General features: G+C 42.8%; 1 protein-coding gene across 2 annotated transcripts; it reads left to right on the plus strand.

The window, feature by feature from the left end:
* Positions 1-25,287, plus strand: Pdk1 (pyruvate dehydrogenase kinase 1). 2 transcript variants are annotated; one of them, XM_041631538.1, is made up of 11 exons: positions 1-293; positions 1,878-2,019; positions 5,823-5,894; positions 8,573-8,757; positions 8,987-9,076; positions 10,823-10,900; positions 12,125-12,201; positions 13,672-13,770; positions 16,827-16,937; positions 18,872-18,985; positions 21,555-25,287. In XM_041631538.1, the coding sequence occupies exons 1-11, from the start codon at positions 104-106 to the stop codon at positions 21,693-21,695; spliced, it is 1,299 nt and encodes a 432-aa protein (XP_041487472.1). In that variant the 5' UTR covers positions 1-103; the 3' UTR covers positions 21,696-25,287. The 2 variants fall into 2 exon arrangements, with proteins under 2 accessions (XP_041487472.1, XP_041487473.1); XM_041631539.1 differs by lacking the exon at positions 10,823-10,900.
* Positions 25,288-26,430: the final 1,143 nt, after the last annotated feature.

Genomic DNA, 26,430 nt, shown 5'->3' on the forward strand with positions numbered 1-26,430 from the left:
TCCCGCCCCCGCGGCCGGCCACGTCCCGCACGTAGCGACCAGGCCGGCGGCACAGAGCTGCAGGCTGGCGCCGGGGGCTCCGGCTCCTCCGGCGGGGCTCGGGATGAGGCTGGCGAGGCTGCTCCGAGGCGGCCGGGGCGTCCGCTGCGCGGTGCCCAGTGCCAGCCGCAGTCTGGCCTCGGGCTCGGCCTCGGGCTTCGGGCCGGAGTCGGAGCGTGGCGTTCCGGGCCAGGTGGACTTCTACGCACGCTTCTCGCCGTCGCCGCTCTCCATGAAGCAGTTCCTGGACTTCGGTGAGGGCGACCGGGCCTTCGTGTGCCGGCCCCGTCCTCCCAGACTCTCCCCCTCCTCCCTCTTGTCGCCTCCCCTGTTGTCTTAGGTGTTTCCTTCCTCCCCGGAGGTTGCGCGCTCTGGCAGGCCGGGCACGTAACCGGGACTTGAGACCAGGGTGTGCGAGAAAAACAAAGCAGGGGCAGCAGCCTTCCGCGCACGTGCGCAGGTGCGCGCTCGGGACCCGGTGTCTTCTGGGGAGCTTTGCTCAGGTTCAAGGCCAGAGCGCACACGGCTTCGAGGGTGGCGTTCTGCCTAGGCGAGATCAGTGCCAGCACAGCGATGATCCTCTAGAGTGGCGTGATGGCAGGAAAACAAGTTACTACTGGCCCAGTTCTTTCCTCGCTAGTGTTTCCACCGAGAGCAACTTCGTTTCACGAGCTGTCTGCCCCAAGCACGTGTAAAGTGCATGATCTTGTCAGGGTGTTACAGATTGGAGAAGGAACTGTAGAATTAGGCCTTTGACTTCTCATCAGGAGTAATGCGGGGGTGGGGGGATATGCTTAATATATATTCTAACATTGAAATCCAGAAGTTCTGGAGTAGAAAAAGTTATCTCCGTGTCGTGTTGTCAGATTATAACATGGTTAAAGGGCATAGGAGATAAGTGGCGTGGCTGGATACTTTATCTTAAAATTGTGTTTTGCAGTGTGGTTTCCTTGTATTTCTTTTTTAAGGGGCTGTGAAAGGCCCCCGGTGGCTTTATTATTTATTTATTTATTTGCTTTTATTTTTAAATGCCTGTACTATAGTGTTCATGGATATTCTATTAAACTTTCGCAAGATGTTTTCCTTAATCATATACCTACTGTTGACAAGATAGTTTCTACTAAAGTTTCATCTGCAAGGTTGAATTAGTTTCAAATGGATTGCTGAAATAAAACTTTAGTTCAAGGGAAGCTACTTGTCAAGGGATGGATACTCATCAACTATTCTGCCAGACATCTGGATACAAGAGTGGAGAAGGGGGCAGGTGAATTTCCCAGGCATCAGACAATTGAGTAGGTTCTTCTTGATGGTTGTTGACGCGCGCGGTTCTGGTAGTCTTTGCCTCCTGTTGCCAGAAAACCTTGTGTGTACTAACTCTATCCTGGTGATTCATATTTGTATCTAGTCAGTCTTGACATACCTGGGTCAAAATTTACCCAGAGTCAGGGATCAGAATTTCTAAAGGGTAGCGGCAGTGGGGCATATAGAATGGGCTTTTCTCACCTCTACTCAAAGACCTCAAGCCTTAAAACAGACCCACTTAGTTTATCTTAATCCTAAAATAAATAGTAAATGTGAATTATAACAAAGTACCTATGTTGTTGTACTGATCCATTGGAATATCAGGAATCGGAAGGTCATTCTGGAGTTAGGGTTACTTTGTAGACCACTTAGCTCAACCTTGCCTGGATATATGTTTGCTTCCCAGTCCCTTTCTCTCAGTGTGATAATTCGACCATCATGACCTTACCTAGTGACTTTCTCCTTTCCCCTTGCTTCCTGGCTCCTGGCAGCTTCTGCCTTCTACTTACTGCCTTTCCCACTGTGCTTGGTTTCAGGATCAGTAAATGCTTGTGAAAAAACCTCATTTATGTTTCTGCGACAAGAGTTGCCTGTTAGGTTGGCAAATATAATGAAAGAAATAAGCCTCCTTCCAGACAATCTTCTCCGGACCCCATCCGTACAGTTGGTACAAAGTTGGTAAGAGTCCCATCTTGTGTTTGCAGTTTCAGTGGACTTGTGGACTTGGTTCAAGGTTAAAGAAAATGCTTCTAACTTACTACTTTATTTTTATTTTTTGAGACAGAATCTCATATAGCTCTGCCTGGCCTGGAACTCATTATGTAGACTAAGATGGCCTCATTCAGAGAGGTCATCTCTCTTCCAAGTGTTATAGACTAATTTATTTATTTGAGATAGGGTCCTACTATGTAGTCCTTGATGGCCTGGAACTTTATGTAGGTCAGGCTGGTCTCAGACTCAAAAAGATGTGCTTGATTTTTTTTCTTCCCATGTGCTGGGAATGAAGGTTTGTACCACTGTGCCCTGCCTTTATGTATGTATGTATGTATGTATGTATGTATGTATGTGTATGTATGTGTGTGTGAGTATAGATGTACCACACATGTGCAGGTGCCTGTGGAGGCCAGAAGAGGGCACAAGATCCCCAGGAACTAGAGTTAAAGGCAGTTCTGAACTGCCTTCTGTGGGGGTAGGAACCCAATCTGTGTCTCTACTAGAGCAGTAAATGCTCCTAACTATTGGGCACCTCTCTTGCCCTGCACTTGCTCTTCAGTAGAGTTTCAAGGCAATCTTCGTCTCCATGTGCCTTGTCTTCTCAACTCTGAACTTGATTAAAATTCCTTGGCTTTGAGAAAACCAATCACGCCTGCCCAGAAATACTGATACTAAATTTAAGATTTATGTTACAGTCTCTGCAGGAGTGTTAGGTTCTAACGAGAAAAATATCTACCATTTGCCGATGGCTGCATACTTATATACATTTCTTTTTATTCTTTTAATCATGCCTGGTAGGTGTGATTCACTCCTTTTACTGGTGAGGAAGCTAAGATACTGTACAGTCCTTTGTCCGGGTGTGAACGCAGACAGTGGAGCCCTTGGAAATGGAATTACGGGTGTTTGCTACCATGGCCAGCTAAAAGCCATTTTTTTTTTTCTGAGACAGGGTCATATTCCTAGCCATCTTCTTGCCCTTGGTCCTTGTTATTTTGGGACACTGTCCTGGGCAGCCTGGAGTTCACTGTACATATCAGACTGACATTGAACTTTCAGAGATTCCCTTGCCTCTACCTCCTTGGAAATGTAATTACGAGTGTATGCCACCATGGCCAGCTAAAAGCCAGTTTCTTTCTTTCTTTCTTTTTTTCTTTCTTTCTTTCTTTCTTTCTTTCTTTCTTTCTTTCGACAGGGTCACTATTCCTAGCTAACAGGGAACTCACTATCAGGCTGACCTTGAACTCTCAGAGATCCTCCTGCCTCTGCCTCTGGTGCTAGAATTAAAATTGTGAGCCACCATGCCAGGGTGGAAAATATTAAGCAAAAGTTCTGTTTGTATGCATGGACAGAGTCAAGTATTAAGCGGAAAAAAAAGTAACTTCAAAACATTTGCCAAATGTGATTAATGGGGTTGCTAATTTTCTATTTGTAGGTATTGTAGTTCAGGTCCCAGTACCCACACTGGGGGTTCCCCATTACCTGTAACGCCAGCTGCAAGGAGTCCAACATCTTCTCTGAGGACCCCTGTACGCACGTGTGCGCATACTCCCCTAACTTATGTGTACACATAATTAAAAATAAGTCATTATCAAAAGATAAGCAGGAGTATGGAAAGTTGGCTCAGTGGTTAAAAGTGTTCACAGCCCTTCCAGAGCACCAAAGTCAGGCCATTCATAACTGCCTGTAACTCCAGCTCCAGGGCATTTGTCAAGGTCGCCCTGCCTCTGAAGGCGCGCGCGCACACACACACACACACACACACACACACACACACACAGTAGAAGAAAAAAATAAAAAAAAGGAGAGTGAGGTCCCCGGAGGTCTGTTAGTTCATGTAGTTGAGTGAGAAAGTGGTTTAGAGAGAATCATGGGATACACAGGAGACAATTTAATCTTCCGAGGCAGCCTTTCCGGTTCCCTACAACTCCTCATGAAAACTAGCTTATCCTGCTTTTTGAAACCTGGTTTTGCCTCACAAGGGGCAGGGATTTAAATATCTTCTAAAAATCATTTTTGTCTAAAAGACTTTTTCTTGCCAGTGCAGAGAAATCTGAGGCTAAATCAGGGTGGTAGCTATGACGATCGCTGGGCTTTTGAATGCAGCAAGACCTGTCAAGCTACCACGGGGATTTCCAGATGTGGACGGTCCTTCCCTTGCCCCATCCCTGCACAGCCCTTCCAGGCATGCAGGATTTATACTGTAAGGATAACTGAATGGCTGTGGAGGTGTTTTCAGCCCTGGCCCTCTGGTGCCATTGTGTTTAGCTGTGTGATGCTGAGAAAGTCATTTGAACTTTCTCATTTTGTCTGAAATAAGTGCTCTCCTACCTTGAATTGTTGGGTAAATTAAGAAACTTAGATTTTAATTGCTTTTGTGTTTTGTGTATGGTAGATTGTAGGCTTTCAGTAAATGTAAGTACTTGTTGGTTTGACCTAACCATTTGCAATTAAGGTTTTAAAAGTACACTTACACTTAAGTTAGTTCTTAGAGCAAGGTGTACCCCTCTTTTTGCTGTGACTAAGGCAAGCATGTACCCATGATCACAAGAGTGACAGTTCAGTTTTCATGATGAAGTTTTTATAATCTAAGTGCAAAGGGATGTAAAAGATTAAAAACTTGTAGGGTCTAGAATGTAAAAACTCTTAACTCAAATTTGGCCTACTGATCTGTGTTTGTGTGTGTTGAGGGGCAAATACTGGGCAAATGCTTTACCACCAAACGACACCCTCCAGTTCTTGCCAGTTTGTAGTTGGATTTTTCTTTGGGCCACCAGGTCACAAATAACAACACGGAGATTTATTAATTATGAAAGCTCAGCCTTAGCTTAGGCTTGTTTTAAACTAGCTCTTGTAACTTAAATTAATCATTTATATTGACCCACATTCTGCCATGTGGTGCTCTCTATTCTCCTTACTGTACGTCCTGTTCTCCCTGTGTCTTCTGGTGAATCCATGCACCTAGATTCTTCCTTCCAGTTTCTCTCTCTGCCTGGAAGTCCCGCCTTTTCTCTCCTGTCTAGCTATTTGGCCATTTAACTCTTTGTTAAACCAATCAGAAGTTGCCTTAGGCAGAGACACATCTTTACAGTATAAACAAATATTTCACAACATCTGTTTTTTGTTTTGGGGACGGGGGTCTCACTATTTAGCCCTTGTTGTCCTGGAACTCTCAGTGTAGACCAGACTGGCTTTGAACTCGCAGAGATCTATTTGCTTTCCAAGTGCTGGGGCAAAAGCATGAGCTACCATGTCTAGCCCTTATTTGTGATTTCAATGGTAAAACTATGCATGTACTTTCTTTTATTTTAAAGATTTATTTGTGTGTGTGTCTGTGTGTGTGTATGTTATGTGTATGTCTACATGACTGTATGCAATGTGTGTGAATGCCCATGGAGACCAGAAGAGGGTATTGGGTCACTTGAAGCACTGATGATTATAAGCTGTCCTCTGTGGGTGCTGGGAACTGAACTTGTGTAGTCTGGAAGAGTAGGAAGTGCCCTTAAACACTGAGCCACCTCAAATGCTAATGGGTGTAAAAATCCTATTTCAGGACTGGCGTGTAGCTCAGCTGCTAGAGCGCTTGTTCAGCATGCACTTGACGCAGGGCTTGGTTTGCATTCTACTCTATCTAAAGAGAGAGAACGAAAACAATAATCCTACTTCAACCATAATTTATAGGAGTATTCTAAATTTAAGACTATAAAATATGAAAAGACCCTTTGTGTTAATTCTACAGTATGAATAAACAGCTCTGATTTGTGTCTTAGGTATATCCAGAGTCTTCAGGAGCTGCTTGATTTTAAGGACAAAAGTGCTGAAGATGCTAAAACTATTTACGAGTAAGTATAATTGTATGATCCTATTCTGAATACAGATTATATTTATATATATATGTATATATACAAACATAAACAACAAATATACATTATATATACAGATTTTATATATATATAAACAATATATAATATAAAAATATATATATATTTGTTGTTTATGTTTGTTTTTGTATTTTGAGCAGGGTTTTTCTGTGTAGCCCTGGCTGTCCTGGAACTCATTTTGTAGACCAGGCTGGTCTTAAACTCAAAAAGATCCACCTGCCTCTGCCCTGATTTTATATTCTTTAAACATCATATAAAAGTGTAAACGTGATTAGCTCAGTTTGCCTTTCCACTTTAAGGAGACGGATTAACATCTTTTACTTATAGCACAGTTACTGTATTCATTTATAGCAACCCACACAGGCACTGAAGGCAGCGAGACAGTATAAGCCGCAGAGCTGGCCCAGATGTAAAACACACTCCACATCTCTCTTCACTGTAGGAAGAGGCGGTTCAAATGTGACAAGCAGTGACCATCGAGATGTGACGTGCATGCCACCTGGTCTGTTATCCTGGGGAGGGGATGCCAGTTCCAAAGGGACAGTCACCCTCTGCTCCCAGTGTTCACTGTTGTGTGCAGATGCCACCCAGATAATCAAAAAATTTATTTTTAAAGGAAAGCTTACAAGTCTATTTTCCATGCAAGATCTCTGGTTTTGAAACATGGCAGCTGCTAATGCTGCTTTTGCTTTATAGAGGAGCTATTAAAACTAGCTCTGGATTCCTGTGGTCTGTGCTTCATAAGATAGCATAAATCCTATGCTCAGTCTCATAGCCCAGACAGCAGAGTTGGTAAACCCAACTGGTTACTTAGGCAGTTATCTGTTTGTAATGAATGTTATTAGAGTATAAAGACCATTGTCCACAGAATCTATATGCTTTTTTTTTGGACCATCTTTTAAAAGGGTGGTGTAACTGCAGTTCTCAAACATGTTTTTGTTTTGAAAGTAATATTCATCAAAAAAATCACTCTCTGGGTGAGTGAAGTCATTTAGTGTTTGAAACAACTCTACTGAGATCTTCCGTTTATGCACAGAGAGGGTTGTGCCTTGGGGTCTTGTAGCCAGTAAATGGCGGGACTAGGAACAAGGCAAAGGGAAATGGTGGAATATATATAATATATAAATGGTGGACTAGGAACAAGGCAAAGGGAAACGATGGAATATCCTATAAATGCTACTGTGGAGACTTTTGAAGACATCTGTCATCTATTTTTTTCCCCCCTTTGGTGGAAGTTTCTCTGTGTTGCAGCTCTGGTTGTCCTGGAACTCACTTGTAGACCAGGCTGGTCTTGAACTTGGAGAGATCTGCCTGCCTCTGCCTCCCAAATGCTGGGGATAAAGACGTGCGCCATCTGTATTCTAACAATTATGTTTGCGTGTGCATGTTCATGCATATGCAGGTTCCCGTGCATGTGTGTGAGTCCAGAGGACAACCTCAGGTGCTGGCCTCTAGAGTGCTTGCCATCCGCCTGCTGTGAAATGGGATCCATGGCTTAGTCAGTTCTGCTGAATTGGTTGGACGGCGAACTCCAGGAATCCTCTTTTTCTCCAGCACTGGGATTACAAACATGTGCTACCATGCTTGGCAGTTTTACACAACTTTGTGCGGACTGAACTTGGGTCATTTATGCTTATACAACAAGCTCTTTACCATCTGAGCTGTCTCCCCAGACCAGTTTTTGTTTTCTGAGACAGGGTCTAATATGTGGCCCAGGCTTTCCTGGAAATCACTCTGTAGCCCAGTCCACAGTGATTTGCCTGCTTCAGCTTCTGCCTGGGACTACAGGTGAATTACTATACCCCGCTCAACAGTTTTTGTTTTAAAGAGAGAAACAAATAAGAAAGGGATTGTAATTTTTGTTGTTTGTTGTTTTGAGGAATTTTCTAAAATTATAATTTGTCTTAATAGCTTGCCTTTGAAGTTTATTACTAACTAAGAATTTCAAAAGTGTTTTTAAGTGATGAAAAAAATCATTGGAGTAAGTTAAATAGTCCTTGGGAAAGCACTCCTTTGGAAGTGTGAGTCCTAATGGCTAGGTTAGGAGATTGGTTTTGTTATATCACAATTAAGACTTCTGTCTTTTATCTTATTCCTTAAATTGACAGAAATAAGAAGATAGTATGATTTGAAAACTCTTTTAATCCAACAGTTGTTTTTTTCTCATCTACTTTGTAAACTCAGGGTAGGTGAAGTCAGAGTTCTTTTCTCACTTTTCTGTACCTAGTGGTTCTTCTTTCTGAACTCTGGGGAGGAGATCCACAGCCGACCTTTTTGGTTTTACCCATCTTGCCTCACTGTGGAATGTTTCTCTAAAAGCAAAGGCCTTTTCATTGGCAGCGTTGGCAGGTGTCTCTGGAATGCTGGCCTCATTAGTGAGCCTCAGATGCTTAGATAACAGTGGATAAGGGAAACCTGTTCACTGTTCATAGTAGTGTGGCTGCCATACGGGTGTTTTACTTGGAGATCCTTGTACCTTGTAGATTCGTGTACCTTATGATCCGAAATGTATTTAACCAAGTATGGGAAAGCCTTCATAGATGCTTCTTTCTCTGAACTAGGACTTTTTGTAACTGCAGCCTGTATCTTAAAGTCACTTGTCAAAATACTTGGATGTTTTGACAGAGAGGTTTGTTTAGATTCACAGACACAGTGATAAGGATCAGAAACCGGCACAATGACGTCATCCCAACCATGGCCCAGGGTGTGACCGAATACAAGGAGAGCTTCGGGGTGGATCCTGTCACCAGTCAAAATGTCCAGTACTTTCTGGATCGATTCTACATGAGTCGAATTTCAATTAGAATGTTACTCAACCAGCACTGTAAGTGTCCCACGGTTGAAAGAGGTACTTAGTTATGTGTGTAGTCCTCTTAAATTTTCCTAGACAGTGTCCCTTTAACACGAACATCACTGCTATACAAAGAAGGCATTTTACTGACTTTAAAATGTCATCTTTACGTGTTAGAAAAATGTTCTGCTGTTTGGTACCGTTTAGAGAAACATCATTTAGATCTGGAAATGTGCTTTCTTTGGCTTTTCACTTTTGATAGCTTTATTGTTTGGTGGAAAAGGAAGCCCATCTCATCGAAAACACATTGGAAGCATAAATCCAAACTGCGATGTAGTCGAAGTTATTAAAGGTAAGTGCATTTGTCTTTTCTAGAAGGATGTGAACGCCACCAAAGTATTGAGTGTCATCTCTTCCCTCATAACCACTGCGTGTGTCATGAGAGAAAAATGTTAGGAGCAAACACGTTTGGTTTGGAAATCACTTCATGACATGGATTATGCAGTGTGTAAGGTAGATGCCCTCCTGATAGAATCCTCTGTTAGTAAAGTTTGGTGCTGTTAGTAAGTATATTTTTCTGTTTTGCTTCAGAAAATTCAAGTCTTTCTCCATCCACCCTTAAAAAGGACCACTGAGATGTCTCAGTGTGTAAAGACACTTGCTGCCAAGTCTTAAAGCCTGACTTTGATCCCCAGAATTCCCTAGTTGTAAGGAGAGTACTAACTCCAGGAAGTTGGCTTCCATATGTGCCCCTTGGCGTGCACATACCCACAGATGTACACACACAGTAAATCAGTATGATAAAATATTCAGGTTCTGACCCTGGCCTGTCATATTCCAGTGGTAGTAGTGAAAGTTCATAACAGTTTAATTTGCATCTTACCAAGCATTTTTATTGAAATCACGTGCATATGCATATTGTATAAGTTTTTTATGATTTTTTTGTTTTTAAATTTTCAAAAAAAGTTTAAGTATATGGGTGATTTGCCTAGAGTTTTGTCTATATATCATGCGTATGTCTGGTGCCCTTGGAGGCTGGAAGGCGGCATGTGAGCTCCTGGGACTAGAACTAATGAGCTGCCATGTGGATACGGGAACTGAACCCAGGTCCTCTGCAAAATCAGCCTGTGCTCTTTTTTTTTCTCACTTGAGGCAGGGTTTCTCTGTGTATCCCCAACTGTCCTGGAACTCAGAGATCCAGCTGCCTCTGCCTCCTGAGTGCTGGTTTTAAAGGTGTGCGCCACCACGCCTGGCTAGCAGCCTGTGTTCTTAACAGTTGAGTCATCTTTTCAGCCCCCGTGTTTGTTGCTTTGAGAAAGTGGAGTGCTTCAGACGTTTTGCTACAAACTCCCAGCCACATGGACATAGCCCACGGCTTTGAGTGGCTCTGTAGACTGTATCACAGGGCTCTAACCTATGCTTCTCGTAATGCACTTAGGTTGTGTGCGTTTTTCTCCTTCTGTTACTCACAGTATCTTAGTGAACATCCTTAAATATATGGTGATTTGCTAGTATAAGGCAGGATTCTTAGAACTGCACACCCTTAATCCCAGCACTCAGGAACAGAGGCAGGTGGATCTCCTTGAGTTCAGGGCCAGTCAAGGAATTCGAGATCAGACCAGCTGGGGTTACACATTAAGGCCATTACCTCAACAACAATAAAAAATCCTGAATTAACAACATTTTTGTGTATTTAAATTTTTAATGGTTCCCAAAAAAGGTATCAAATAATAAAGGTGTCCACTTCCTAAACCCTTACCAACTGTTTTTGAGATGTCTCAAAAACAAACATACAATGTAAATATATATTTAATGTATAAATAATAATCTCTTTAGCCTGCTGTTTTTCTTTTGCTTTGTATATGGTATTTTTTTTTCATGCCTACGTTTTCAAGTAGTGGTCCTTTTTTGGTCATTATTTTTTCATGGCTCAGAGGGCTTTGTCACACAAAGAGCCTTCCCCTCACTAAGACTGTTAAAGTGTATCTTCTTCTGCAGAGAATTTTAAATTTTCGTTTGTCATTGCTGTTGGCCTCTTGTTGCGTAAGACGGAAGTAAATTTATTTAATGCTTCTTTGTTTTGTTTGATTCACACTAGATGGCTATGAAAATGCTAGGCGGCTTTGTGATTTGTATTATGTTAACTCTCCTGAACTAGAACTTGAAGAACTAAATGGTAAGCCTGCCTGGTGGTGTCTGTCCTCAGTAGTGGGTGTTCTGACGACCAAGGAGTGAGTTGAGATTGGCTCGAACAGTAACGGACTCTTCCATCAACTTGTTCACTAAGTGTGGAGGCAGAAGATACACGTGTGCAATGCACATCATCTACACGTACCGAATTTAGTTTGATTCTTAGGACAGATAGTTTGGTGTTTTGTTTTTGCTCTATTTTAAACTGATAATTTTGATTTGTTGCTATTTTTTTTTCAGAGATAGTGAGATAAATAAATAATACCAAGAAAATTATATTTAATTTTTGTATATTCCTCATAGCAAAGTTTATCCTTTTTCTACTTCCTGAATTGTGAGTCAGTTTTTATTGTTGTAGTCAGAGACCCGGTCCTGTGAAGGACAACGGGAGCCGCTGCCCATCTGTGTGAGAGTCCGGTTCTCTCTGATGGGCTCTTCCTGCCTTTGGATAAAGGGTTCAGGGTTTTGGAAGGAGACTGATGATGGTAGTTTAACAAGGAAAACCTCTCCTGGGTTAAGAAAATTCAGGAAGGTGATGGGAGGAAATACATTTTAATAGGCTTTAGGCCGCATTCTGGATCTCTGAAAGGGGAGTAGTAGCGTAGCTACCCAGTTGAGGGTAGAATTGCTTGTGGTTTCCTGCCACGCTGATTATTCGGATGGGTGCTACCCAGTAAGAAGAATCACACTACAGACAAGAGTTTGGGAACTTAAGCTGTATAGGCAATTTCAAGATATCCCATTCGTGTTTCCAAGTGGGAGGTTTTCAGATGAGAGTTGGCTTATTGTTTGAATTAGAGTCCAGTTACTTATTGGTCAAAGTACTCTAAAAGTATGGTGTCTTACCCCTTTGTTCTCCAGAGTTCTGTGTTACCTATACCCCTTGAGAAAGTTCTAAGACAGTGTTCTACATGGGTGAAACATTTTTTCCCTAAGGTGTCCATCTTAGGAAGTATAACCCTGACTGACATAGGAAAGCGTAGGAGGATGGGTGGCTCTCATTCCGGATTGAGGAATAGCAGCAGGACTCTTGTCCCCTGTGAGTGTGTACAGGGTTCAAACTCTCAGACAGTGAAGAAGTGGTGTGAAAGCCCCGCCCCCCAGTACCGTGCTCCAAAGCTAATGTCTCCCCGCCTCACTCCAGTCTATTCTGAAGGATGCTGTAAGCACATCTCTCTGTACTTTCACATTTTTCTCTTCTGCTCTGTAGCGGTTTCACCAGGACAGACAATACACGTGGTTTATGTACCATCCCATCTCTATCACATGGTGTTTGAACTGTTCAAGGTTTGTAAAATAGTATCGTGTAACCTTTGCTAGTCCCTTCTTATCTTAGGAATCTGTTCTAAGACCCATGTTCCTGTGGACTTCCTAGTTCACTAAGATATGCCATTCCATGTCAGTATTGTGCCGCTTGGCTGGAAGTGAGCCTGTGTCTACACACATGGGTGCCCTCCATACATAGAGCAGCACATAGACCCCAGAGTCAGTCCTGGGGTTGAGTTTTCATTCTGTTGCTTAACATGTGACTTTGGCCCTCTTTGAATCTAAGGTAATTTTCCCCAGGGAAACTTATGAATATTGGGAAAGACATACTATATATAAATGCTCATAATAGCAGAGCATGCGATTGGTGCTTAGTAAAGTTATATACATATTTTCATAAGCCAAAATATTTGGAACAGTAATTTCCAACTTTCTACCCTTGGGCCAGCCCCACTTATATGCCTTTGTTCTGTTTCTTTTCTTTAGAAAGTTGTTTATATTGGACTTAAAGAACTAGCTGCTGATTGTAACAGATTCAGAAAACTCAATAAAAGCATGCTGGTTATGTTGAGAATCCAGTCCCTCACCCCCGACCCCCCACTTGTTAGTGAAAAGAGAGTGGTTGGTAACTGTGTTTGGTTCTTGCAGCTGACCATGACTCTCCTAGCTCAGGCCTGTACCGCCTCCTGCTTTAGCTGCCCAGTTTCCAGCCAGTGGCAGACCAGAGGAGCAGAGAGATGTCTGGCTATTGGATAACACAAAATATCAGCAGGCCGGCCAGGTGTAGTGGCACACACCTGTAGCTCCATAGCCCAGTGCCTTTGAAGTGGAGGCAGGAAGGTTGTGAGCACTAGGCCACCCTGAGCTGCATGGCAAGACCCTGGCGGAAAATCCAAAGGAAAGAAAATAAGAAAGCACAACATACTAAAACACAGAAAGCTAAGAGGAAGTGTGGAAGAATGTGCTTTGTTTTGACAAATTAAGAATTCACCTAACACCTACAGAAATCCATTAGTGGCTAAAAGCAGTTGGCCCTTAATGTGTTAGAATGGTGTTTTCCCCTTGAAAATTCAGTCATGTAAAGATATATTTAATAAAGCTTTATATAAGCTGTGACGTGTTTATATAATGCCCATGACAGTGGCTTTTGTCTGGAAACTTGGTTTCACAGAAACACCGCAGCCTCCTCTCAGGGCAGCTCAGTCTTAGCGGCCAGGGCTCTCTTAATTCCACGTTCAGTCGCAGCTTCCTGTGGGCGCTCTCAGATCTACTCCAGTGCCCGTGTCCCGTTACTGTCCGTGCTTAGGAGTGCCGGCCTTGTGTGCCTCACCAGCTTTGAGAAACTGATCAAAACATTGTGCTGTAAATTCCCCTAGTGACAAACCAGTGACAAAGAAAACTTAAAATTCAAATAATGTACATATGTTTCAAAATTATAAGTGTATTTTTTTTTAATAAGCCGTGCTTTAATGTAATCCTAATGTATTTCAGAATGCGATGAGGGCAACCATGGAGCACCATGCCGACAAAGGTGTCTATCCCCCGATTCAAGTTCATGTCACACTGGGCGAGGAGGACTTGACCGTGAAGGTAATTTTTTTAATGGATGTGTAGGCATACAAAAATAATATAATAAGTCTAATTTCTATAATACTTAATTTATTCTCAAGGGAAAGAATTTCAGTCAGCTAGATAATAACCTCTTTGCTTTGTTTATCTGGTAAATTATAGAATTATCTTTTGAGTCTGTTTCTATTCTGGTCCTTAATCCAGATGATTCCGGTTGAAGGAACACCTGGAGACAGACTTTGATCAGTGCCTGTCTCAAATGCTGTGCACTTTCTGCGTGACGGAGCGTTAATCTCACCTCCGTTTCCAGCAGAGCTTCTCATCTGTTTTATTTCATTTCATCACCGCTTCCCAGGAGCACGTGCACTTTTACTTTATAGTTGTGGAAACTCAAGGGTCAGAGATGAGCTTAGGGTCACACAGAGTCAAAGCTACAGGCCCTGAGATCCAGCCCTCTGGTCCACTGCTCAGCCTTCCTGCCTACCTGCTCTGATAGTGCAGTTTGCTTAGATTAATTTTGTGGACCAGTCAGCTGTCTGATCTGGCCGTTTGTGCTTGCTGCTCGCAGCGTGTCTTAGCTGTTCTGGACTTACTTCTGAGGAGTGTTCAGGCATTGCCAGTTCTGAGGGTTTTACACCATGAATAGCACACACTGGCTTTCTGTGCTGGCTGCTTGAGGCGTTAGCTCTTTCGGATGTAGCTGTAGAACACTGTGCCTTCCCTACTCAGCCCCAAGTGCCTGTGATAGGATCAGCAGGCACCTACAGAACTCTGAAGATAATTGTTTGCAACCTGCAATTCCATGTATGAAACCAACACTGGAAAAAAATGCAAATAATCGTTTTCATAGTTCTCATTTATATGTCACCCAGGTGCCATTCGCCCTCCATCCTTAAACTGCAGTTTCTCAGGGCAAGGTAGTCTGAAAAACCACTGTTTTACACAACATGAAGTAACTTAGCGCAGTGTTTGGGCTGATCTCAGCCCACTATGGTTGATAGCTTAGGCCTTCTGAAGGCTCTCTTGGATGGTGGCTGAGCACTCAGATTATTAGTCTCTCAGGTCCCGTTGGAAACAGTTGTCAGGAACAATTAGAAGTAATGCTCAGAGGGCTTTGACGACGTGGGTAAGCTAGAACAAGTAACAGGCTAGCCAAAGAGTTTAGAAGACAGCGAGGGACTAAGACAGCCATGGGGCTTTGCAAACTCCAACCCTGGAAATCTAGAAGACCATAATCTGAAAACCCCAAGTGAGTGGTACATCACAGTAGACATTCAGATACGGAAGAGAGGTGCTGCAGAGATGGCTCAGAGGCTAAGAGTACTTGTTGGTCTTTTGAGAATGTTTATAGTAAATAGAATATAGCTGGGAAAATAATCCATATTGACTATAAAGGGAACAGTAAAAATAATTTGTAAGTTAATTACTAATTCAGTCTGCCAGATGGTTATTTGACTTGAAAGATGATAGACTAGTACAAAGTTCTGTATCCTTTAACTCGCTAAAATGTTGTCTGGGATTCTGTGTTACAAAGCTGCATTTATGTATGTATGTATGTATGTATGTATGTCTGAACGTGTTGATGAGCACACAGGTGTGGAGGTCCAGGACAGCTTGCAGGAGGTGATTCTCATTCCACCATGTGCACCCAGGCGTTGAATTCAGGCCATCGAGCTTGGTGGCAAGTGTCTTCCCTCACCGAGCCTTTTCACTGGCCCGTACTTTTGTTTTTCTTTTTTATTTTTTGGTTTTTTTTTTTTTTTTTTGAGATAGGGTATTACATTATAGCACAAGCTGGTCTCTAATTGTGGCAATCCTTCTGCCTCAGCCTCCTATATGCTGAGATTGCAGGTGTGTATGCTCAACTTCTGAAAAACAAAAAAATTTAGTTTTTATGTGTGTGTGTTTATAGGTTATATGCACTAAGTGCAGTGCCCGTGGAGGCCAGGAGTAGGTGCTGGATTCCTTGGAACTGGAGTTATTGTTTAGAATTATCATGTAGGAGCTGGAAACCAACCAGGTCCTCTGGAAGAGCAGTCAGTGCTCTTAACTGTGAAGCCATCTCTCCAGCCCATTTCAAACTTATGTTGTATATTTACAAAATTAGAATTATTAACATTTCTAACTTGTTCTTTGTTGCCTGAATTTTTTTCTTTCTTTCTTTTTTTTTTTGGTAGAGATCTCTCTTGCTAACACATAGAGTTCTACATAATAGTTAAACCACTATGTAGTATTCTGTTTTAGAATGTACTTTACCTAATTCACTATGTGGGTACTCTCTGATTTTTCTTAAAACTATAATAGATACTCTCATGTATACTTTTGTTTTTATTGAGCTATATGCTTTTCTCTGCTCCCCATCCCTCTATCCTCTCCCAAGGTCCCCAGGCTCCCGATTTATTTACTCAGGAGATCTTGTCTTTTTTTACTTCCCAGGTATTAGATCCATGTATGTCTCTCTTAGGGTCCTCTTTGTTGTCTAGGTTCTCTGGGATTATGGATTGTAGGCTGGTTTTTCTTTGCTTTATTTCTAAAAGCCACTTATGAGTGAGTGCATATGATATTTGTCTTTCTAGGTCTGGGTTACCTCATTCAATATGTTTTCTAGATCCATCCATTTGCCCGCAAATTTCAAAATGTCATTAATTTATTCCCCTGTGTAGTACCCCATTGTGTAAATATGCCTGCCACATTTTCTTTATCCATCCTTTGGCCAAGGGGCATATAGGTTGCTTCCAGGTTCTGGCTATGACAAATACTGCTGCTATGAACATAGTTTGAGCACATGTCCTTGTGGTCTCTCATGTATACTTTGCATACTTTGGTTTCTTAGGGGATAAGCTTAGGAGATGGCATTGCTGTGTAGCATGTCCTTGCCTTTTATATTTATTTTTCTCCTGATTATCATATTGCCCACCAAGAAGGATTAACCTTGTGTTAGCTGCAGCGTTGAGGGCAGGGTTTGCGCTCACAGCCTGGACTGACTTCCTTCCGAAAGCAACCTTCTCCCTGAAGCACTTGAGTCGTGATACTGTGATGTGTGGGACTTGCTCAGAGTGTGATCTTTTTCCTCTCAGATGAGTGACCGGGGAGGTGGTGTTCCCCTGAGGAAGATTGACAGACTCTTCAACTACATGTACTCGACTGCACCCCGGCCTCGTGTTGAGACGTCCCGTGCGGTGCCGCTGGTACGTGAGGCAGGAAGGCCATGAGTTGGGCAGCTGTCATCCGACTGTGGCTTCCCAAAACCTGTCAAGCCAATTTCAGAGGAGCTCATGGGAAAGGAAAAGGCTTTGAAACTTCAGAGACAAACACTTCTGTCTAAATTTAAACAGCCCTGGGATTAGTTTTTAATTGAAATAGGCACAAAACAGATTATAGTTTAAGAATCTTTTTCCCTGCTACTCTTAGTAGTGACGTCACAGCAGTTTCTCTGTGGTAAACCATGTGATAGTCTATTTCAATATGAAAATTAAAGTAGGGATTGTAGTAATAGTTGATTTTTTGATATTTTAACATCATCGACTTTGATATTTACCCTGAAGTATTCGTATTTAGAAAGACCTCATTATGAGGCACAGGCTGGCTGGCCTTCAGTTCGCAGGGAGCTGCCTACCTTTGCCTCCAGTGTTCTGGGGTTAGAGTCTTAAGTCACCATGCCCACCCAGTGTTTTACATTTTTTTAAAAAAATATTTTTATGATTGTATGTGTATGAATGTTTTGGTTGCATGTATGTAAGCACACCAGTGTACGGCACCTACAGAGAACAGAAAAGGGTGTTGAAGCTCCTGGAACTGGAGTCACACCCATGGCTGTTAGGCACTCGCTGGGGACTGGGAACCAAACTTGGATCACCCTTAACTGCTGAGTCATCTCCCCAGCATTCAGGGTTTAATCTCTTAATTTCACTGGTCCGAACCTCAAGTTATAGTTGTTTAGGTGCTGTTTACTCTCAGAGGCTCCCCTTGAACAAGGGTGAAGACATGGGGGTGACTGCCTTGACTTCCCCTGCAGTCCTCTGGCTCCCAGTGCAGGTCCCTCTGAGAGCTGAAAAACTCAGTTGCAGCTCAGCCCTGGGCAGGGAGGAAGTTGGAACTTGGGTAGTTGACTTGGGACACACACAGAGTTTAGGATATAAAATATTTAGAATTAGTGGGATGGCTCAGGGGAAACACGCTTGCCTTAGCACCCTGATGATGTCGTTTGGTCCCCAGATCCCATATGGCAGGAGAGAGCCAACTCCTGGAAGTTGTCCTCAGCAGCACACATACAACATTGTGCGCACATGCCTGCACTTGTAGACACACAAATAACAATATAATAATCAGCGGGAGAAGAGGCCAGAGCCTCTGCGTGTGAGCGCAGTCAGTGACTCTTCTGTTCACACAAACACCGAAGAGCAAGCCCACTGTGAGGAATGCCATTGAAGGCGTGATGTGGAGAGGGAAGCCATTTAACTTCCCAAGTGTTTGTGGATTTTATCCAGGTAAAGAAGGACCAGATACTGGAAACGGGTTGAACAAAGACCCAGGAGTTCTGTGTTTAAGGAGCTGAGGGTGGGAGGTTGGTTCTGCTAGGCAGGAGAGCAGTGGGCAGAGACCTGCTTTGGTTTTCTGTCTCTAGGGCGGGGTGGGTGGTGGAGCAGTGGCTGGCTTTGAAGACTCTGGAGCAGGGAAGTGATCTGTCGGCGAGCACTAACAAAGTGGACTGTTGTAGGTTATCTCCAGGTTCAGAACAAAGAGAGGCTGGTCATCCATGGTGTGAAGTCCTGAGCTTCCTGTCTATTGCTATTAAAGCTACAGCGAGGCATTTCCTCGTCTGGCTCCTAAACAAAGCAGTGTGCTTTATATGCAATTGCCAAGAGCTGTATTGGGAGCCTTGGAGCACGACAGCGAAGGAAAGCAATGTGTCTTCTCCAGATACCACAGTCATTTTATAGACAGAATTGATGCACTAATGGGCTCAGCCGAATTCCAGCTTAATCCTTCCTTGTGATTGAGTTTTACAAGCTCTCTTGGATGCGTAGGTTGGTGGGTCTGCAGTACTTGGTGGCATTACCTTAGTCAGAAAAGTGTTTAAAGACGTGGGGCTCTGAACAGAACTTTGTTTTTCATTGAACAGGCTGGTTTTGGTTATGGATTGCCCATATCACGCCTCTATGCACAGTACTTCCAGGGAGACCTAAAGCTGTATTCCTTGGAGGGCTATGGGACTGATGCTGTTATTTATATTAAGGTAATAACTGAAGCTTCCTGGTTTAACTGTATATGTATGTATGTGTATGTGTGTGTATATATATTTAATTTTTACATGTATGTCTATGCACAGTGATTACCTAGTACCCTCAGAAACCAGAAGAGGGCATTGGATCCCCTTGAACTTGAATGACAAGACAGTTGTAAGCCACCATGTAGGTGCTGGGAACTTAACCTAGGTCCTCTGTAAGAGCAACCAGTGCTCTGGACAACTGAGCTATTTCCTCAGCCCCTTGCCCAGTTTGAAAAAGTATAATGGGAATTTACTAAACCTCATACTAGTTAATAAATGTAGTGATAGTTACACGGGTATGCACCCATTTGGGTAGCTGAGGGCAGTAGGGAAAGAAATAGAAAATTAGGTTAAAGTAGAAAATCCTGAATGTAATAGAAAGACCCTGGGTTCACTCTACAGCACTGTAAAAAAGGGAAAAAAAAGTGAATTTAGTTTTAATGTGAAACATATGACCAGTCATTGATCTGCTTTTTAAAAAACAAAAGCCCACGTTTGTTTGTTTGCTTGTTACATGTGTGTTCATGGGCTTGTGCATGCATGGTGGTCAGAGGACAGCCTTCCAGAACTAGTTCTTCCCTTTCACCATGTGGGTTCTGGAGTTTGACCATGGTTGTCGGGCTTGGTGACAGCTGCCTTTAACTGCCAAGCCATTTTGCCAAGCAATAATAGCACCCAGCCTTCGTGTGTGTGACCCCGCGGCTTGCACATGTTGGGTTAGTGCTTCCCATCTGCCAGCACATAATTATCCTGTTTCTAATAAAGACATTTATGTTTGTTTTATGTGCATGGGTGTTTTACGTGCATGTATGTGGACCGCATATGTGTCTGGTGCTCATAGAGAAGACAGCATCAGATCCACAGATGATTGTGGGCCACCATGTATGTGCTGGGAATAAGCCCAGGTCTTCTGCAAGAGCAGCAAATGCTCTTCACTGCTGGGCCATCTCCCCAGCCACCTAAACTATTTACAGTGTGTTGTGTGGGGGTCAGAGGGCAATGCTGGAGATCCTTCCTCTGACCATGTGGGTCTTGGAGATTAAATTCAGTTCTTAACTTGATGACAAGCATCTTTACCTGCTTGAACCATGCACACAACCCAAATAAACAGCAATACTTTAAAAGCACTGATTACGTAGTTGGTGCGCTAGTTTCTTGTTCTGGCCACTAGATGGCACCCACTTTACAGGCTATGCTTAAGAGTGTTGTGAGTTAGCCTGAAGAGACTAAGTGCTTTATAGCCATGTTATTCTTTAACATGTCTTGGTGAGGAACTTAGATATGACAATATTTGTGCAGTATTTTTTATTTAAATAACATTTTTTATTTATTTTACAAACCGACCACAGTTCCCTCCCTCCTCTTCTCCCAGTCCTCCCATTGCAGTCTTTTTAACACTAAATGGAGCATTCTGATAGATGTTTAGACTATTTAGAGCACAGAGATGGAAAGTTTTTCTATATGGGAAAACCTAGAATACAAGCATTTTAATGGGGTCATCACACCTAGTCCCTTAAAGACCATATTCAGAATCATCAGGAAATTCCTAATTCTGGATTGTCGACATCTTGGAATACCAGTGGCCTGTTGTCAAAATAATAAGAAAGTGTCCACCGTTTACAGGAAGCTGTAGAACAGTGAACGGTGTGTACAGGAAGCAGAAATTCATTTCCAGCGGGAGAAGCAAACACGGTATTTGGATTGTAATGTTGCTCAGTGACAGAGTGCTTGCTTCACCTACAAATGAGGCCCTGTGTTCAGTCTCCAGCACTGGGTGCAGGGAGGGGAAGACATGAGGTCAGACAAGGGCCACGCACTGTTCGGGTAAAAGCCAACATGTCTTAACTTCAGCTTGATATTTATTGGTGATAATATTGGTATGTCCAGTTTTTAATTTTTTTGAAGATTATTTTATGTGTATGAGTGTTTGCCTGCATGTATGTCTGAGTACTACATGCCTGCTTGATATGAGTGGTGCTCGGAAGAGTGCGTTAGGTTCTTAGAGTCACAGGTGGTGGTGAGCCATCATGTGGGTGCTGGGCCTGAACTTGGGTCCTCTGCAAGAACAAGTGCTCTTAACTCTGAGCCATCTCTGTCCCTGCGCACTAATGTTGCCAGTAATACATTGCTATACAGTGAAGAAGACTGGGGTTCTCTAATTAAGTCTCTGTACACACATTAGGGTGGATACCTGATTTTTATGCTCTTACACTTAGCCAGCTTTTTGAGCGGCTGACTCCTGGCTGGGTGTGTACTTTGCAAGAGGTGTTTGTTCTGTCTTGGTAAGTGTTTCCGGGCTGGTTAGGGGGGTGGCTGAAGCATCAAATCCAGTCACTGTGCTATTGGTGCCACACACAGATGTAGCAAATAGCACGTTTCAAATATGTCCGCCCTGAAGACGATGTGTGGTTAGTAATTAGTTGATTAGACGCCAGTAGAATGCTGTGGACTTGTAGTTATGGTTTGCCGCCGTATATTATCTCAGATAATGAATTCTTAAAAGTGGCCAACTTAGAGGACTTCTTTTCGACTCCAGGCCCTGTCAACAGAATCCATCGAGAGACTCCCCGTGTATAACAAAGCTGCTTGGAAGCATTACAGAGCGAACCACGAGGCCGACGACTGGTGTGTCCCCAGCAGAGAGCCGAAAGACATGACCACATTCCGAAGCTCTTAGATGCACATGGGACGGCTGGAAAATCCAAATGTGGTTTATGCCGAGTTTGGAAGAGATGTGGTTGGAGCCACATTGTACCAATGTGTCACGTGTGATTTTCACAGTTCCTGTTTGCTAAAGCTCCCGAAGGATCAGTTACACCAACTTTATTCTGATATGTTTGGTTAATTGGACATATTTTTAAACACTCATAGTTTTGGTCAACTTCCCTCTGTGCGGTAGACGTATGGAGTGTGAAGTCTCTGGGTTTCTGTAGGAAGTTGAGTATTTTTTTTCAAGTTTTCATTTATGTCTGCTAGAAACATCTAAAGGATGTGGAGTAGCTGGTTAGCCGCCTGCTTTGGAGTTCTGTCATCTGTTAGTGGTAACACCTAGTCAGATGGTTTTCTCATCCCCCACGAAAGCAGAACACAGTGGTAACAGTAGCACCTTTCGGCGTTTATGCATTGTCTACTGAAATTAACTGATCATGGCATAGTTTAATTGCGGTGCATGGTAATGGCTGGTTCCTCACAGAGCTAAGTCCGGATCATGGGTAGTGGGCTCAGGATCAGTGCAAGGGTTTCCTTTGAAAACAGTGTCTCGCCATGTAGCCCTAGCTGGCCTTGAACATAATGCCCTTCCTTAGCCTCCTGAGCGCCGCAACAAGAAGGGTGTGTCTGGCTTATAAGAGAGATGTTTATTTCCCAAGCAAGCAAAGTAGCAGAGAGAATAAACTAGGGCAAAGGCACCAAGTGCCCTGACTGAGCCAACGGGCTGTTGAGATTATCTGATGGAGCTTCTGAAGAACTGGTTTCTCTGGGTCCTGCTCCAGGGCATCCAGGGGCTGAAGACCAGAGATGAGCTTCTCCAAGTAGGTGAGGCTCACGGCGGGTCTGGCTAAAACCACACTTCAGAGTGAAGAATGACAGCACTGCTGTTGCCAAAGTGACAGAATGGATCGGTAGAACCTTTGGTTCCCTGTTTCTGGACTTTAGGGGACATAATCCGAACCTCAGGCCCGGTACAATGGAAAGCAGAATCATGAACAGGGAGACTAGGGTGACCCCAGTCACCTTGGTTTTAAGTGGTGACTACAGATACGTATTGTTCAAAAAGTGCCCAGATTTTTTTTTGTTTGTTTTGTTTTGTTTTTTAATCAGAGAAAAGTCAACTTAGATTGGCTACAAAAATCCTTCACGTCTGTGTGGTCATTTAAAGTTTGTGAATGCTTTGAAATATTAGGACGTTATTTGTGTTACAACACAGAGCCATGGAGCAAGTAGTGACACCTTGGTTCTCACTCAGAGTGACCCGAAGTCACACAGGATCGGAGCCACAGCCTGAGCTATCCCTGCTCATCGCTGTCATCTGTCAGGATGTCCTTACTGGATCTGAGTGATGAGAAAATACTGTGAGAATGTGCTTTCCCACTTAAGCTGGAGGGATTTGGGGATTTGGTTTGGAAAATGCTGTGACAGGATTTATCAAATTTCACTGTGTCCCATAAATATATACAATTTAATACAAAAGCCAAATCATGCAACACGGCACAAAATAGGATTTTTGTACCAAACGATAGAAACGTTGTAGATTGAGGATCTCCATGGTGGTCAGCCCAGAACCCTCATGGGAGGGGTGAGGGCCTGAACTCAGGTCCTGTTGGCCCAGGGCTTAGCTAATATGACCAAATGTTGGAAAAGACACACCTCCTAGTGTTCTAATTGAGGACTTTGTAAGAAATAGACTGCGTTCCTGAGTGACATTTACTCCATGTGTTACACTTACTAGCTTTAAATTACATTTTCCTGCAACGCTGAAGTATTTTGGAATCTTTTGTACAACTGTCAATAAACGTACTATTTTTACTTGTGAAATACTTTTCCCTCTCCAAGGAATTAAAAAGTTCCCCCTCTGACTTAAGAGCTAAGAAATGTTTTCAGACAAGAAGTAGAATTATTTTACTTCAGCCCCCCTTTTTAAGGCGTAGCACCTTTTTGCTTTGTTGTCATGGTGATGGATAGAAAAGCGTGTGTGGAAATGTTCTGGGGAGGGGGTGCTTTCTCAGACTGGCTTTTAAAGATACCTAAAAGGCTTTTAGATTCTTAAGGTGAGCTGGTTTGTCCGCCTGCATTAATTTTATGTGGTATAGGTATAAAAATAGATTGATGGTCGGGGAGTTGATAGCAAGGGATTTTTATAACCTGGGAAGTTAATGAGTGTGCCAGTGCATTGTAGGAAAGGGATTGTAAGAATATTCCACACTGAAGTTTAAAATGCTACTTGGTTTCCATGTCTTTATACTTAAAAATGGTCAGTGCCTTCCACTGTGTAGTTTCTACATGGAGATAGTGAAGCAGAATTTTATTGTATTTTAAGAGGCTTTCCCAGTGACAGTGAGCTGAAAACTTGGATCAGACCTTTTTAAATAAATTTGAGTCACGGGATACACTCATGTCTTTTAAAGAGTGATCTCTCTCATCATCAAGGCTCAACATTCTATAAACATCCCGGAAATTGTAAGTAGGTGTCAGCACACCGACTCGGCAGGTAAAAGCAGTGGCCGCCAAGCCTGGCAACCTGATTCTTTTCTCAGAACACACATGGTAGAGTAGAGAACCAACTAACCCATCGGCTGTCTTCTACATGTGTGTGGCAAGGCAGGCATCCCCTATACATACCACACAAAATAAAATGAAGCCGGTTGTAGCTAGATGTCCTATACTCTGTTACCTATCTAATAGTCAAGAGGGGTTTGAGGCAGGTTTCCACTGTGTGTGGTCTAGTGGGGAAGCAGGTGGTAGAGTTTGTGTGGTTTGAGTGACTCTAGGTTCTCGTTATCTGATACACTGCCAATGATTGATGTTTACTGCATCAGTGGAGAACTGATGTAAAATTTGAAAAACCATATAAATAAATCCAGGTAACTTTCTGTAGTACAAACAGTTGTAGGAAAGGGCTTAATTTAACCAGCACTACCTTCCACCTAATACTAATGGAGTGTCTAAACTCTTATTGTCAAGATAGATCACATCCTAGTCCTCACAGATAGCACGGAAGTACCGCATCTTCCCCTCACTGTTAAAATTAGTAAGTTCCAGCCAGCATGATGGCATATGTGTGAAGGGATCTCTTCAGTGTGAGCCAGCCTGGTCAGCAGAGGGAGTTCGGGCCAGCCAACTCTACATAGTCCCTGTGTTTTTTGTATGTTTTAAAATCAATAAGGTCCGGAGCAATTACAGAGGGAGGGGAAAGAGTGGTTTGGCCCTGGTGTGGCTCTGTGAATGGCCAATTAGGGAGGAAGCCCAGCTGATACACTTTGAGTTTACGTCATCAGTTTTACAAGGAAATGTGAAGCTTCAGAGGATAGATGGCCAGGTTAAATTTGGTTGTTTTTACTGGAGGAACTTATCATTATATCTGATTAACTTTTGGTCATAATACTAATAATTTTCTCACATTCGAATCCAAGACACTCAAAGAACAATGTTTTGTGAAGGATTTTTAAATGTCAGAAATGAATGCATTCCTATTTTACTTAGTCCTGGCATTTGCAAACTGCCATTCATACCATTTGTCTACTTTTGTGTTTGGAAAGAATTAAACATTTTACTGCCCACTTTTTTCCCCCTGTAGTATTCTTATTTCTTTAGCAAATTTTAATAATAGATTTTAACAGGAAAAGACAAGATTGTCTATTTTTGTCGGCTTCCAAAAGTTTTTACTCAGCTAGGGACATAGAGTGTTTGTCTTATATTCATGAGGCCCTTGGTTTAAGCCCTAGCACCATATAGGTGGCATACACTGCTAATCTAGGGGCACATGCCTATAGTTTCTGGGTTACAGGGGAAGTGCGTTGACAGAGGTTTCTGTCCCGCTTGGTCCCGTAACTGTTCAGTCCCAAAGGAACACACAGGTCTATATTAATTATAAATGGGTTGGCCTATTAGCTCAGGCTTCTTATTAGCTAACTCTTAGATCTTAAATTAACCCATAATTCTTGTCTGTGTTAGTCATGTGGCTTGGTACCTTATATTAGTGAGGCATTCTCATCTTGCTTCCTCTGTGTCTGGGTGACAACTGCAGGCTGACTCCCTCTTCCCAGAACTCTCCTGTTTTGGTCACCACGCCTATACTTCCTGATTGACTACTGGCCAATCAGCATTTTATTAAACCAGTACAAGTGACAAATCTTTACAGCATACAAGACCATTATCCCATAGCACCCCCCCCCCTTTTTTTTTTATCAAATCAAGAACTCTATCCAATCTCCTTTGGCTAGCTTTTTTCTTCACCATAACAGCTTGTAACCAACACTTTAATCAAAGATAAACATCTATAATCCATTTTTTGGGAATATGGGTAGAGTTTTCTAAGCTACTTCCTTCTGATTGGGGGAGCTGATAATCTTACAGGGACCTAAAGAAAATTTAGGATTATGGTCAAGTCCTGACTGGAATATTCTATGAGGCTTGGTCATCTCAGTCAGCAGTCTTGAGGCTGTTCTGGATGTAGAACTCAGAGAAAACTCCAGCAGAGGTCCTCTGAAATGTTGGATCATCTGGGCCGTCTACTCCTACCAGAGATTTCTCAGTGGGTCTTGATCAAACCTGACTTTTCTTAACCCAGAGTGAATCCACAGCCTCTCATTTCCTGTGGAAACAAAAACAAAACCTCTTCTCCAAAGTAAAATTTTTGGCTTAAATTTTGAAGTCAAGCATTTTCAAAATATGTTGGATTAATCCAGCAGCTTTTA

This window comes from Microtus oregoni, unplaced genomic scaffold, assembly GCF_018167655.1.
Source record: "Microtus oregoni isolate MIOR12 unplaced genomic scaffold, Mior012 000037F_ref0000500, whole genome shotgun sequence".
In the NCBI taxonomy this organism is placed as follows: domain Eukaryota; kingdom Metazoa; phylum Chordata; class Mammalia; order Rodentia; family Cricetidae; genus Microtus; species Microtus oregoni.

What these genes read in the sequence shown, in the direction of transcription:
- Pdk1 (XM_041631538.1), top strand. Translation starts at nt 104, where the DNA reads ATGAGGCTGGCGAGGCTGCTCCGAGGCGGCCGGGGCGTCCGCTGCGCG. An exon ending in GAAGCAGTTCCTGGACTTCG is followed by an intron (nt 294 to 1,877) that starts GTGAGGGCGACC and finishes GCTTGGTTTCAG; the next exon opens with GATCAGTAAATGCTTGTGAA. An exon ending in AGGAGGACTTGACCGTGAAG is followed by an intron (nt 13,771 to 16,826) that starts GTAATTTTTTTA and finishes TTTTCCTCTCAG; the next exon opens with ATGAGTGACCGGGGAGGTGG.